The following is a 14270-nucleotide window of genomic DNA, read 5'->3' on the forward strand; positions in this document are numbered from 1 at the left end:
ATATATATATATAGGGTTTTTTTTTTGCCTGAAGTTATTGCCTGATTTCTGCACATAACCGAGGACTAGTTCGTACTCATAAAAGAATCTTGACAGGCTGATGAGCGATAATGCAATAACATGTTCACTGTTCAGCTGACAGTTACACTGTCCTATATGCAACACTGTAATCCTTACAAATATGCAATACCTCCTGCCAGGATTAGAGATACTTTTGCTAGAGCACTCAAGCAATAGCATTGTTTTCACATAAAGTAACATGATGGTTAATGCCATTCACACAGAACATCGAAGGGTGAGTACATATTTTGTTGAAGGGTAAAAATACACAATATTTATTTTAATGCTTTGTCCTGAGAAACATTTTGTAGATAAAACTGAAAAGTTGACATATCTTAAGAAGCAACAAAAAAAAAAAATGTTTTATTTGACAATTTTGTATTTTTGTTGCCAATAAGCACTGGACACAGGTTCCTGGAGTGCAGTTTTTTCGTTTTGTAATATTATACACACGCACATAGTCTACTTAAGCTGTTTATCCTAGTGCCTAAACTACGGACACAAGTGTAGACACACAGAAGCAGAGCATACATGGAACTTAGTGAAAAGAATTGTCGCTATCTTTATTAAAAAAAGCACAGAGCAAAATTACGTATCATGCATTAATGTTTTTTAGTCCATAATAAAAGGGACTGAAACGATCCATTGTATGCAATTTTGTTCCATGCTGTTGCAATTAAGACGGTGAAAATTCCTTGTACTACGTCCTATGTGGGCTCTCCTTCTGTTCGTGTATATATGTATGTATTATTTACACACACACATACATCCACACTTTTTATTTGTATTTTTTTTCCCACAGATAGGAACAGTGCAGCAGACGTACAAACCTACTGTGTCACATTAATTTATGGCACATAGGCATTACTAGTAGTAATGGCATTTATGCTGTACAGATCTGCAGAGTAGTCCATATTTGAATGATGATGCTTTGTTTTGTTTGTTTTTTTCATTCATCAATTCAGTTCCTCGTCAATTAAATAAAGTGAATCACTTTATAGGTACAGGGAGTCAAAGTTATTCCTGTATCTAGATAGTAATCCAACTGGGGCCCCAATATTAACTGTACTTAGAGGGTTATCTGCCAATGCCTCAAAAGGGTACCTACAGTGATGGAAAAAAGTATTTAATCCCCTGCTGATTTTGAACGTTTGCCTACTGACAAAAAAAATAATCGGTCTATAATGGTATGTGTATTTTAACAGTGAGACAGAACAAACAAAAAATCCAGACAAATGCATGTCAAAAAAGTTATAAATTAATTTGCATGTCGACGAGTGAAATAAGTATTTGATCCCATATCAATCAGCAAGATTTCTTGCTTCCAGGTGTCTTCTATACAGGTTACGAGTTGAAATTAGGAGCACTCTCTTAAAGGGAGTGCTCCTAATCTCAGCTTGTTGCCTGTATAAAAGACATCTGTCCACAGAAGCAATCAATCAGATTCCAAACACTTCACCATGGCCCAGACCAAAGAGCTGTCCAAAGATGTCAGGGACAAGATTGTAGACCTACACAAGACTGGAATGGGCTAAAAGACCATCGCCAAGTAGCTTAGTGAGAAGGTGACAACAGTTGTGATTATTTGCAAATGGAAGAACCACAAAATAACTGTCAGTATCCCTGTCTGGTGCTTAATGTAAGATCTCATATAGTGGAGTTTCAGTGATCATGAGAACAGGGAGGAATCAGCCCAGAACTACACGGGAGGATCTTGTTGATAATCTCAAGGCAGCAGGGACCATAGTCACCAAGAAAACAATTGGCAACACACTACGCCGTGAAGCACTGCAATCCTGCGGCTCCTGCAAGGTTCCCCACTGCTCAAGAAAGCACATGTACAGGCCCATGAAGTTTGCCAATGAACATCTGAATGAGTCGGAGGAGAACTGGGTGAAAGTGTTGTGGTCAGATGAGACCATAATCGAGGAGGAATGCTGCCTATGACCCCAAGAACACCATTCCCACTGTCAAACATGGTGGTGGAAACCCTATGCTTTGGTGGTGTTTTTCTGCTAAGGGGACAGGACGGCTGCATTGCATCAAAGGGACGATGGATGGGGCCATGTACTGTCAAATCTTGGGTAAGAACCTCCTTCCCACAGCCAGGGCATTGAAAGCAATCGTGGATGGGTATTCCAGCATGACAATGACCCAAAACACACAGCCAAGGCAACAAAGGAGTGCCTCAAGAAGAAGCACATTAAGGTCTTGGAGTGGCCTAGCCAGTCTCCATACCTTATCCCATAGAAAATCTGTGGACGGAGCTGGAGGTTCGAGCTGTCAAACATCAAGCTTCTAAACCTTAATGACTTGGAGACGATCTGCAAAGAGGAGTGGGACAAAATCCCTCCTGAGATGTGTGCAAACCTGGTGGCCAACTACAAGAAATGTCTGACCTCTGTGATTGCCAACAAGGGTTTTGCCACCAAGTACTAAGTCAAAGGGGTCAAATACTTATTTCACTCATTGAGATGCAAATCAATTTATAAAGTTTTTGACATGCGTTTTTCTGGATTTTGGTTTTTAGTTATTCTGTCTCTCACAGTAAAAATACATCTACCATTAAAATTATAGACTGATCATTTCTTTGTCAGTGGGCAAATGTTCAAAATCAACAGGGGATCAAATACTTTTGTCCCTCACAGATCATGCATGGAATTTCATTTTAGGACTGTGCATATGGATCGGATACCAGTGGTATATACTGCCACTTTAATGGCACAATAAAAACAAAACTTGTTTGAGAGTTCATAACTTCAATAAGCCAAAGTGCTAATGGGGCCTAAAGTGTTCCAGTAAAGAAGACCGAACTAGTCTCCAACAAGTTACATTTTGGAAAATTGAGCCCATTCAATATAAAAATTAAGCTTTTAGTATAAAGAACAGTCTTTTTAGGATTAATCTCAGATGGTTAAAGTAGATTCTTATTTTACACATACTGCATGATAATATAATTTAGTAAATGTGTATACAGCTTGTTCTGGTTAAAGTCATTATTGAGTTGGAAACCCACTAAGCACACTGTGACATTATTAACTTTTGAGTTTCAGCAACCGTAAAGTTAAATGTCTCTGTAGGAACTTATTAAATGGTGACAGAAAATGACTTCTGGTTTCAAGGTTCTAGGGAATCACTTTAAATGTTTAAAATATACATGAATTGCTGACAAATGATATGTTTGCAATGATAATCCATTAAGTAAAAACTAGAATATTTAACTGTGTCAACTCATATTAAATCGTTAAATGCTTGTAGTTTTAGCTTTAAAGATTTAACCCATACATCAAAAAGGACACACACAAAACTGAAATTAAGAGCCCATGGGTTAATTGTGAAAATGTTCCAACACTCTATACAATCTTAAGGAACATTAAAATGAATTGAATTATTTTAGTTATCCAACTACAATTTGTTTTATTTAAAGGGATACTCTCACCAGAGTCACTATTGAGTGCTCAAGCAAAGTTGGTCAAATTAATTCTGTGTTTTTAGGTAGGTAATCTCTCTTTTTCCACTTGCTTAAAACAAAGAATAGACTAAATGTGCCCTGTCAGTTGCAGTATACAATAGTTTACTTGCTTTATTTAAGGGAACTATAGGCTAGGAATACAAAATTATATTCCTTGCCTATAATGCCCCCCTCGCCTCCCAGTAGTGATGAAAGGGTTAAAAACGATTTACTTACCTGAATCCAGCGCCGTTGTCAACCGTCGCTCCTCCTGCCCTGACCTAATGTGCATGCACAGCGAGTGTCGCGATTGCATCAGGACAACCCAATAGGAAACAACTGAATCAATGCTTTCCTATGGGACATAGAGTGAGGACGTCCAGTGTGAGTTAGGCGACCAAAAGTCACGACCCCAAAGCACCTCTAGTGACTGTCTGGTAGACAGTCACTAGAGGTGGAGTTAACCCTGCAAGGTAATTATTGCAGTTTCTCAATAACTGCAATAATTACCATTGCAGGTAAAACGGACAGGAAGATTGCACCCAGACCGTTTAAAAGAGTGTCCCTTTAACACATCTGACTTCTGTTATTGTAAGATTCCAGGGCAACACAAATCATGTTTTTAATCATTCTTTTTTTCTTACTTCCAGAACAGGAGGTGAGGAGAAAAAAAAACAAAAAAACAGTCAGCGCTCTCTACTGGTTATAGGGACCCTCAATGCACCACTAGCAGCTAATACAGCCACCAGACCAATTTCTTATAAGGCTTATTTTGGAAATTAGTTTCCGAGTCAGTTTGCAAAAAGATGGAGATGAAAAGCATACTGTTTAATTTATACAGAGCAACTGTCATATCACCTTCTCTGTAGATAAAATGTAAGTGAAAGTGCACCTGGTAATTCATATATAAGAAGAAGGGAATATTACCTTAACAATATCCAAACCTCCAATAAGCTCTCCATTTACATATAGCTGAGGATATGTTGGCCAGTTTGAAAAAGTTTTTAATCCCTGTCGCACCTGGAAAGAAAAAAAATATATATATCTGCAGTCTCAAAAATATCTATTAGTGGTCATGATATTTGAATTTCTGTATTAGTCCAGTAATGTAGAATCAAAATAATAAAGTATTGCAGTTTAAAAAAAAAAAAAAAAAAAATATCTATTAAATTACCAAGGAATGAAGCACTGATCCAATAAACGTTTAATTTATTCATAAAGTACACCAAGAAAAAAAATAGATTTATTTTTTTGAAATCATTTTTCAAGCCATGAACAAACTATATTTATTGTTAGAAATTGTGTTTTCTGTCCCCTTTTGTGTTTTATAATCTATTTTGCTTTAAAGCAGAAGACAAAGTAGGGACTTTTTTGTTGTATGCATTTTCCTGTTTGTTAAATCCTGACAAAATGGTGGAGTTTACCTTATGCCTTAAAAGACATCAAAATGAAGTTACGGTGCCAAGAGGTCCCTAGTGCTGGCTCACCTTAAGGGGTTAAACCATTCTCAAACAGTTTAACCACAAAGTCTGTGTTCGAGCACCAAACCTCGCTGCCTCTCTGACCTTCCATTTTCTCAAAATCCTTAAACCAGATTGTTCTTGCAGAATCAGATAGGGCCTCTGATTGGATGAGAGTGGTCAACTGACGCTCTCAGTTAATCAGTGACTCCCCATTTATAAAACTGGCTTGAAAAAGGTACGTACCGACTGATGTGTCAGCTGACCACTGCCCGATTCTGCAAAAGCCTCCCATTTTAAAGATTTTAAGAAAAAGAAAGAACAGAGAAGCAGAGAGATTAAGCGCTGGGACACAGACTTTGGGGTCAAACCATTCAAAACCAGGGACCTCCTGACACTATAACAACTTCATTTCATTTCATTAAAGTTGTTATGATACCTAGAATGTTTTTTAAGATTCACACTTTGTCAAGATTTGTCTTATGTTTAATTTAAAAAAAAAAAATTAGATCAAAAATGAAGGAGAAGAAGAGATTCTGAAAGATGAAAAGGGAAACAATAGGAGAAAGGTGAGTTTGAGGTGACAGAGCTACTTTAAATGTTTTGTTTTTTTCTTCAACCAGGACTGAAAATATCAAAGTCTAAAAGGATTAATGTCTACTTTACGATCTGCTCGCCAGCACGGTGGATGCTGTACACATCCATCTCTAAAACAGACGTAAAAGCAAAAATAACTTTTACGTTTCCTTCATCTTATCATCAACACTGAATCTTTATACCACCAAACCAACTTATAGAAACCTCAATTCTTACAATTTATGATGTATGCTTGTATATTTTAGCAGAAATTGACTCCTAATTTTCGACACCTACACTCGATTGTGTTTTGAGTGTAATGTTATGTTGTATACTGTGCCAAAGACCCTACATCAGAATGATGATGTTAAATAAACAGGGTGTTCCGTTTTTGGCATTGTTCCTTGTAGGCCAGTTTTTGACGACAGCATAGAGATTGCTGGTTCATAAGGGATGAAGAAAAATGTAGCAAAGAAATAGAAGTTAAATGATCAGTCATGCTAATGTTTCTCATATGAAAAAGAACACATTCTAGTATTACGTGAATACTTTGGTATTTATTTTTGATAAGCATTTTAGAGAAAAGTTGCAGGAGAAGATCAGAATTGGGTTTTTTTCTGGTGTCAGTGACCATAAAACAAACCGAATAACTGCCCCAGCATGAAATAAAATGCAAATATTCTGAGATAATAGAAGTGAAACTAATCAAGTCCTATTACTTATAATTTTATGTAGACAAACAATATTCTGCACGTAAATTCATCATTGTATTCCATTTTTATTGTTTGATTAAACATAAAAAATGAAATTTCACTTTGTCTTTTAATGTTCAATTGCATTTTGTCACTTACTTCTTCATCTTCCAGTATATCAAATGTTTCAAAATCAACTCTAAAAAGGAAAAATAAAAGAAATATTTCCATACCATAATTAATTTAACACAAATAATGCAATATTGCAAATGAGAAAATATAGTATTTAAAGGATCTGCCGTCCTGTCTATGATAACTTATGTTAAAACAAAAACAGAATTTATGGAAGAAATGATTAATATACACATGGGCAATACCAACAAAAAATTATTTCTTCATTGCTCTGCCACTAAGAATGCCTGAATGCATTCAGATAACAATCTTTTACCAAATACGTAACCTAGCAGAAGTGGAACTTTAATTGAATATTCTGTTTTCTGATATACTTGAGCTCTAAACATGCCCATTGTAAGAAATGAAAACGGTAAAAGCAGAATAAATAGCTAGCCTACAAACTAAATAAAAAATCACTTCAAACGACAAAAAAAATAACATTTTATCAATACACATAGCACATTGAGTATTTACAGCTAACATGAACAGTGTATCAATTACGTTACCCAAATGACTGCCACAACTGTGACTTTACAGCAGTGTACTTACCCAGTGTTGTTCATTACTTCTAGAATCTGCCTGCTAAACCCACATTTTGCAATCTATTATAAATACATAATGGATGAAGAAAAGAACAATGAGACATGGATTTTCATACAGTATTATTTTGTCCAATCTTTACAATGGGAAAGGTTTAAACCTTTCTAAATCTAAAACAAAATCTGAAAGCACGTAGGATAGATCAAACGTACCTGTTTGCTTCCCTTCATGAACAGCATTACAGGTGCTTTATTTAACAGTGACTTGAGTCTAAACAAAAAGATTAGAGAAATGTTTTTCATGTAAATTATCACAAATAGGTAGCAGCACTAAAGCAACTTTGAGCTATGTTGCAACACAATATGATTTGTTTTTGTTTCCTCCTTGTAAAGTTTGACCAGTAATGTTTTTATTTGTCAAACATGGACAACTTTTTTAAAATAAAAGTACTGCATATACTCGAGTATAAGTCGACCCGAATATAAGCCGAGGCACATACTTTTAGCATAAAAAACTGGGAAAACTTATTGACTCGAGTATAAGCTTAGGGTGGGAAATGCAGCAGCTATTGGTAAATTTCTAAATAAAATTAGATCCCAATAAAATTATATTAACTGAATATTTATTTACAGTGTGTGTGTATGTTTGTGTAGTGTGTGTATATAATGAATGCAGAGTGTGTGTTTGTGTATATAATGAATGCAGAGTGTGTGTGTGTAGTGTGTATATAATGAATGCAGAATGTGTGTTTTTGTGTCAATGCAGTGTGTGTTTGTATGAATGCAGTGTGTGTATATATAATGCAGAGTGTGTGTATAAACTGGATGGGGGAGGGCATTTTTATTATTTTAATATATATATATATATATATATATCTTTTAATATTTTAATATTTTAATATTTGTATTATTATAATATAATTTTTATTGTTTATTTGTTTCATTTAATTTTTTAGCCCCCCCCTCCCTGCTTGTTACCTGGCCAGGGAGGGAGGCTCTCCCATTCCCTAGTGGTCCAGTGGCATGGGCTGTGCAAGGGGGGGCCGGCAGCAAGCTGTTACTTACCTTTGTAGCAGCTACGGTCACCTCCGTTCAGCTCACAGTGTAAGTCTCGCGTCTGCGTGCCGCGTGGAGCGGTAACCCGTGGCAACGCTCTGACGGCCGCGGGTCTCACGAGACTTACACTGTGAGCTGAACGGGGGAGCTGAACGGAGCTGCTACAAAGATAAGTAACAGCTTGCTACAGGCCCCCAACAGGACCGCCGGGCTTATAATGAGCTCGCCGGTCCTGGTCTGTATTATGGCAATGTAAGTTGCCATAATACAGACAGTGACTCGAGGATATACGTATATATAAAAGTTCTAATTATACTACACAAATGTTATGCCACACACAAAACCACAAATACCGAGGAAAGAGGGGAGGGTTTTGTTATAGCTGCAGATACTAGATGTGCGGCTATTGCAAGCCAAAAATAAATACCTGCAAAAAAACATGCAAACGTAATCACATGCATGTTTTATTTAGGGGTAGATCCATTAAGTTGTTTTAAAGTTTTTCCCCCCTTATGGAATGTTCTTTTAAGTGTACATATTCACACACAGACATATATTTGTGAGTAAAAAGTATAGATATAATATTGTCAAAACACCCTCCGCTCTCTCAAAGGGTCGCTGGGAAATCCTGCATGCTGTATATAACCATTATGGCCTCGAACACTAGGAGGGGGACTTATCAAAGTGGCATGGTCTGAAAATGGTACAAACTAATTGAACCCGACCAGCAGGAACATTACACTTTTACATCTTTGCATTGCTTTTCAGAACACAACAGTTTGATAAATAAAATATCTCCCTGTGGTTGGGTATGTGCCAGATTGGAGAGGGTACAGAATATCGATTTATGCCCACATTAGGATTCTATAAAATAAATTATCTGAGCACACACAAATAGTGTTCAAAACGGCTTTAGTCAGATCAAAGAATGAGACAATGTTTTGGCTCCATCAAACCTTCATCAGTTCAAGCTTGAACACGATTCCTGTGTGTCCCCGGACAATATCTTGATTATCGAACTGCTGCTCCTCTGTTTTGTGCGAGCACCTCTGAGATTGTGTGCTTTAGTGGATATGTGCAACCCATTTTTTTGTGTGTGTATTATCTAATTCAGATTCTAGTCACATACCCGCACATCAAAGAGCTGCAATGATTTTACAAGTGAATAACTGGAATCCGTTCTAAAATCAGTTGCTGTCTTAACAGGCATAAAGAACAAACAAGTTATGCTGAAACCTTTGCACAGATCTCAAGCACATTGAGGATTATGTATAAAAAGTGTCGCGTTCATGTTTTACATTATTTATGCCAAAATACTTCTTATGCCTATTCCATCATTTTATTTTCCAGTTTAATACATTCCGTACGAACTTGAATGAGGAGAAAGTGGCAGGAAGACCGATTATTTTTGTACGTAAGTTTGTAATGTATAAAAAGGTGGAGTAATAGTTTTATACAAAAGAAAAGAAAAAAAGCTGACAGCACTGTCTCCAAAGGTGTTTGCTTTAGTGCAGTAATGACCAACACTGGAATGCCAGATGTTTGTGAAGTATATATCCCAGTGAGTCTATAATCCCCCTAAGCATTATGGGAAATGCAGTTCAAAAGAATTAGAGTGGTGGGTGTAGTTTAACCATAACTGCATTAGTAAATTTAGTTTCCCACTTTTCAGTAATTAAGAATGCAGTTTAGGTAAACACTGTACACAAATGTATAATGAATAATAAAAACAAAACATTAGTTGCATAAAGACCTAAAAAGAGACCAAAAAAAACAAACTATTGAGATACATTTTTAAACTGATTCATACCTTTCCTCTAAGGATTGGACCTTTGGGCAGGTTGTGTCTAACTCCCCGGATGCCTCAAGCTCCTGTAAGTGAGAACATTTGTTAAACAACATGGATGTGTTCCTTTGAGATATCCTCATCATTGCTGCTGCAATTAGAATTCATTGCCTCTCCGCTCACCTTTACAATGTCCAGTCCTCCAATTAGCTCACCGTTGACATACAATTGAGGATAGGTGGGCCAGTTGGAAAATGTTTTAAGACTCTGACGTACTTCTTCATCAGAAAGTATATCAAAAGTGCTAAATTGGATCTTGCGATTGTTCAGGATCGCCACAATTTGTTTGCTGAAGCCTACAAAACAAACCCATTAATACATCAACACCAATTTCTGTACAGCAATAATGGCAAACCTTTGGCAATGAAGCACTTAAGGATTACTTTTCAATTATGTTTATCCGGTTATTTAAGCGTGGTGGGCAGCATAGTTCATAACCACTACTGCTATATATGCTTACAAAGGTTATTTACTGAAATGAGAATTTCCAAAAATGTAAAGTAGATTTAAAAATTTAGGTCAACATAGCCATATTAAATTAATTCTCAAAGCCAAGTTTTTATTTTGGTTATTTTGGCCTTTAATTTGAAATTCACTTTGAGTTTCCTGCTTTTCTCACGTCAGTGAATAACCCTGTTTATATTTATACGTATCACGATATAAACAATCGATGCCCTTCAGGTGTGGAATGAGTGGTTTGAGAAAATCTAGAACACGTCAATTTCCAGAAGTGTCCAGAACTAAGGCAGCACATGTACTTTTCTTTTTCCTCATAACAAAAGAATCTTTCTAAAATACTTGAAACACTGGAAGTGCCCGATTTACAATCTTATCATTGGAGGATTCTGCAGAAGGCATTACGTTACGGAAGATCCCAAGAACTTGAGGGATCTTAGAGATTCATTTTTTGTTATCTTACATGTACGAGAATGCATCAGTGATGAGCACATAAAGCTGCCAGAGGGTGAAGATGGAGACAAAGAACATCTGAGTAGACAGAGTTTTAGGTAAGTATTAACCTTTTCTCTCACTCATCCCCTTCCCTTGGGTGCAAATCAGAATATCCAACTACGAATTCTAACTGGGAAATATACAGTAAATACTATATCCAAATAGGAAGGTTTGGAAACATATACATAATATAAAAATATGGACATCTCTTTTATACAGGATTTTAAAGTATGTACATCTCTTTAGAGTAATTTTTTTTCACATAAAAGAGGTATACAAGTGTCTAAAATTGTGTTACATGTAGAAACATTGAATGTGATGACAGATAAGAACCATTCGGCCCATCTAGTCTGCACAACTGTCTCAATACTTTCATTAGTCCCTGGCCTTATCTTACCGTATTTATTTGAGTATAACGCGCACACGTGTATAACGCGCACCCCTAATTTTCGATTAAAAATCGGTATAAAATTTTATACCGATTTTTAATCTAAAATTAGGGTGCTTGTTATACTCGAATAAATAATACCGACCGCCGGGCTCATTACAAGCCCGGCGGTCCTGGGGGGGTGGGCAGCAAGCATTTACTCACCTCCGTGCAGCTCCTCCAGCTTCCCAGTGTAAATCTCGCGAGACCCGCGGCCAGCTCTGACGACGTCAGAGCGTCAGAGCTGGCCGCGGGTCTCGCGAGATTTACACTGGGAAGCTGGAGGAGCTGCACGGAGGTGAGTAAACGCTTGCTGCCCACCCCCCCAGGACCGCCGGGCTTGTAATGAGTCCGGCGGTCCTGGAAGGTATATTTATTAGAGTATAACGCGCACCCTTAATTTTAAATTAAAAATCGGTTTAAAAAAATGCGCGTTATACTCGAATAAATACGGTATATCTAGGATAGCCTTATGCCTATCCTACGCATGCTTAATCTCCCTCACTGTGTTCACATCTTCTTCAGCTGGAAGGCTATTCCATGCTTTTACTACCCTTTCAGTAAAGTAATACTTCCTGTTATTATATGTAAACCTTTGCCCCTCTAATTTAAGACTATGTCCTCTTGTGGTCGTTTTTCTTCTTTTAAATATAATTTCCTTCTTTACTGTTAATTCCCTTTATGTATTTAAATGTTTCTATCATATCCCCACTCGTCTTTCCTCCAAGCTACATGTTAAGATCCTTTAACCTTTCCTGGTAAGATTTACCCTGCAATCTCTCCAAAATATCATTATCCTTCTGGAGATACGGTCTCCAGTACTGCGTACAGCACTCCAAGTGAGATCTCACTAATCCTATGTACAACAGCATGAGCACCATCCTCCTTCTACAGCTAATACCTCTCCCTATACAATGTATATTAATAGGTACTGAAGAAAAATGGGTACTCATATAATTGGTACTATTTTAGACATAATGCCAACTACATAAAACAAAACTGACAAGCCACTGGCTAAAGAGTTTAGTAGCTAATGAAGATTGATGTGCGCACTTAAGTAACCAGAAATTAAAATAAGACAATGTACACCACCAGCTTCAACATGTGCAACATTTTGTCATACACATTTATTCTGTACACCACAGTATACATGGTGTGCTTGTGGACCGTTTTCAAAAGCACTCCTACACCTGGTTACTCTCTCTCTAATCTGTCATCTACCAGGGGAATTTGAAATACGAATTTTACAGTGTTTGGTTTGCATTATTCCTTGCATCACCCAGCAATGCTATATTTCCTATTTAAAGAGAATATACATGAAAAGTGCTAGCTAAATTAATATGAAACCACGTGAAGCAAATTTGTTATGTCTATAAGTATTACACTAACCTTTCATTCAAAAATAAATAAATAAAAGGCTCCTTTGTTCAAGCAGAACAATATTTAGAACCTACAGTATGTGGAAAGCCTTTACCTGACCTCCATTCACATGTGTATCTGAAATATGGTTTTCCCTTAAAGCAAAGTGGTGAAGGGTCCATGATCTGCATCCAATCAAGGTGTGAGAAGTAAGCAAGTTTATTTATTTTATGCTGTAACTGAAGTGTTAAGTTCATGTACAGCCTGGAGTAAAACACAGAATCTGAAATGTCTCATTCTTCTGGGAGTTCATTAGTAAATGGCTGAAGGCTGATTGCTTTTGGTTATTCTGTTTCCAATACATTCAATCATTTTTACTGGACTTGCCCCCCACCAGAAAGCTTTGTATGAGCTCCAGGCAACAGGATGAAGACCAGAAAGATTGATAACTTGGATTTCATTTTAAGGGTTAATGTGGCAGGGCATATATTTTATGCTTGGGGATTGCAAATAAAACAACAACAAATAGAAGCACTGTTCTGACTCTGCAAAATACTAAAATAATACCACATAAAGTGTAATGTTATTTGCTCCTCAAAAAGGCGCTCTTTCACAGGCTGAAATATGTACATCACTTCTGAACACATACAAAACAAAATTCAATATTTATGTAAAAGAAGAAGAAAAAAAATGAAAGGAAAAAACAGTAGAGGAATAACTCATGTTTGTAGATACATAGTGGTTGAAGAAGAGGAAAAAAAAAAACCTCACAAAACATGGTTATTTTGATTTAGAAGCAAGCTCGCATGAAATAGGTAAATAAAGTGTTAAGTTCTACATTTGTATAATCTAGGACAGTTGTTTTAATGCAGCATTTAAAAAACCCTATAGCATGTGTCCAGGGAATAATGTTCTAGCACTAACTCCAACATGAGTATGAAACCAAACAGGTGTCCTAAAAATGTAATGTCTGCAATTCCACCTAGTTAGTGGCTTACAGATTTTTGTAAGAATTTGGCATTTTTACTGTACAATGCAAATAACAGAAATCTGAGAGTGTGTATACTGAGCTTACAGATAATGTTTTGTTGTTGGGTAAAAAAGAAGCCAGTTGTACAATGCTGATATAAACATATTAGGGATAGACTGACCACCGGTTCATTCCGGATTTTGGAAAATATTGGCATCGGCAACAATTGGTACTGATAGTGCCGATAATGTGAGAGGCAGCGGTGGCCCAGCACACGCAGGGCCGGCACGTCCTTAATGCGGCCGCCTTGAGGTGCACCGGCCTGGTGGGGGGGGGGAGGCAACAATCGAGTGACCGGTAGGAAGGAAGCGCACAGTGCTCCCCCTACCAATCAATCACTCAGTGTAGCGTGGCCAAGCAGAGCAGACCGCAGTACAGGGCTTCAGTTTCCTGTACCCGGCCAGACTGACAGGAAGTGCTCGCTGAGAGAGCACTTCCTGTCAGTCCGGCCGGGTGCAGAAAAACGAAAGCTCCTGTACCGCAATCTGCACAGCTAGGCCACACTACAAGAGAGGTAATGAAGCACACCAGGTAGGGGAAAGGACCACTAAGATGGGGGGGACACTTTAGTGCAGGCAGGGAGAAAAACACTAAGAGGGAGCAGGGGGTAAATGTACAGAATATCGGTATCTGTAAGTTATCGGCTATC

At 37.4% G+C, this 14270-nt stretch overlaps 1 protein-coding gene across 1 annotated transcript in view; it reads right to left on the bottom strand.

The window, feature by feature from the left end:
* GLRX3 (glutaredoxin 3) overlaps positions 1-14270 on the bottom strand; it is a 34229-nt gene that overhangs the window by 430 nt on the left and 19529 nt on the right. Inside the window, exons 5-10 of the mRNA XM_063435019.1 lie at positions 9978-10150; positions 9819-9880; positions 7166-7223; positions 6963-7015; positions 6399-6438; positions 4439-4531 (exon numbers count right to left, since the gene is read on the bottom strand). Coding sequence (XP_063291089.1) covers positions 4439-4531; positions 6399-6438; positions 6963-7015; positions 7166-7223; positions 9819-9880; positions 9978-10150 — 479 coding nt within the window. The remainder of the gene's footprint in view (positions 1-4438; positions 4532-6398; positions 6439-6962; positions 7016-7165; positions 7224-9818; positions 9881-9977; positions 10151-14270) is intronic.

The sequence above is a fragment of the Pelobates fuscus genome, chromosome 10 (assembly GCF_036172605.1).
Source record: "Pelobates fuscus isolate aPelFus1 chromosome 10, aPelFus1.pri, whole genome shotgun sequence".
Classification (NCBI taxonomy): Eukaryota; Metazoa; Chordata; class Amphibia; order Anura; family Pelobatidae; genus Pelobates; species Pelobates fuscus.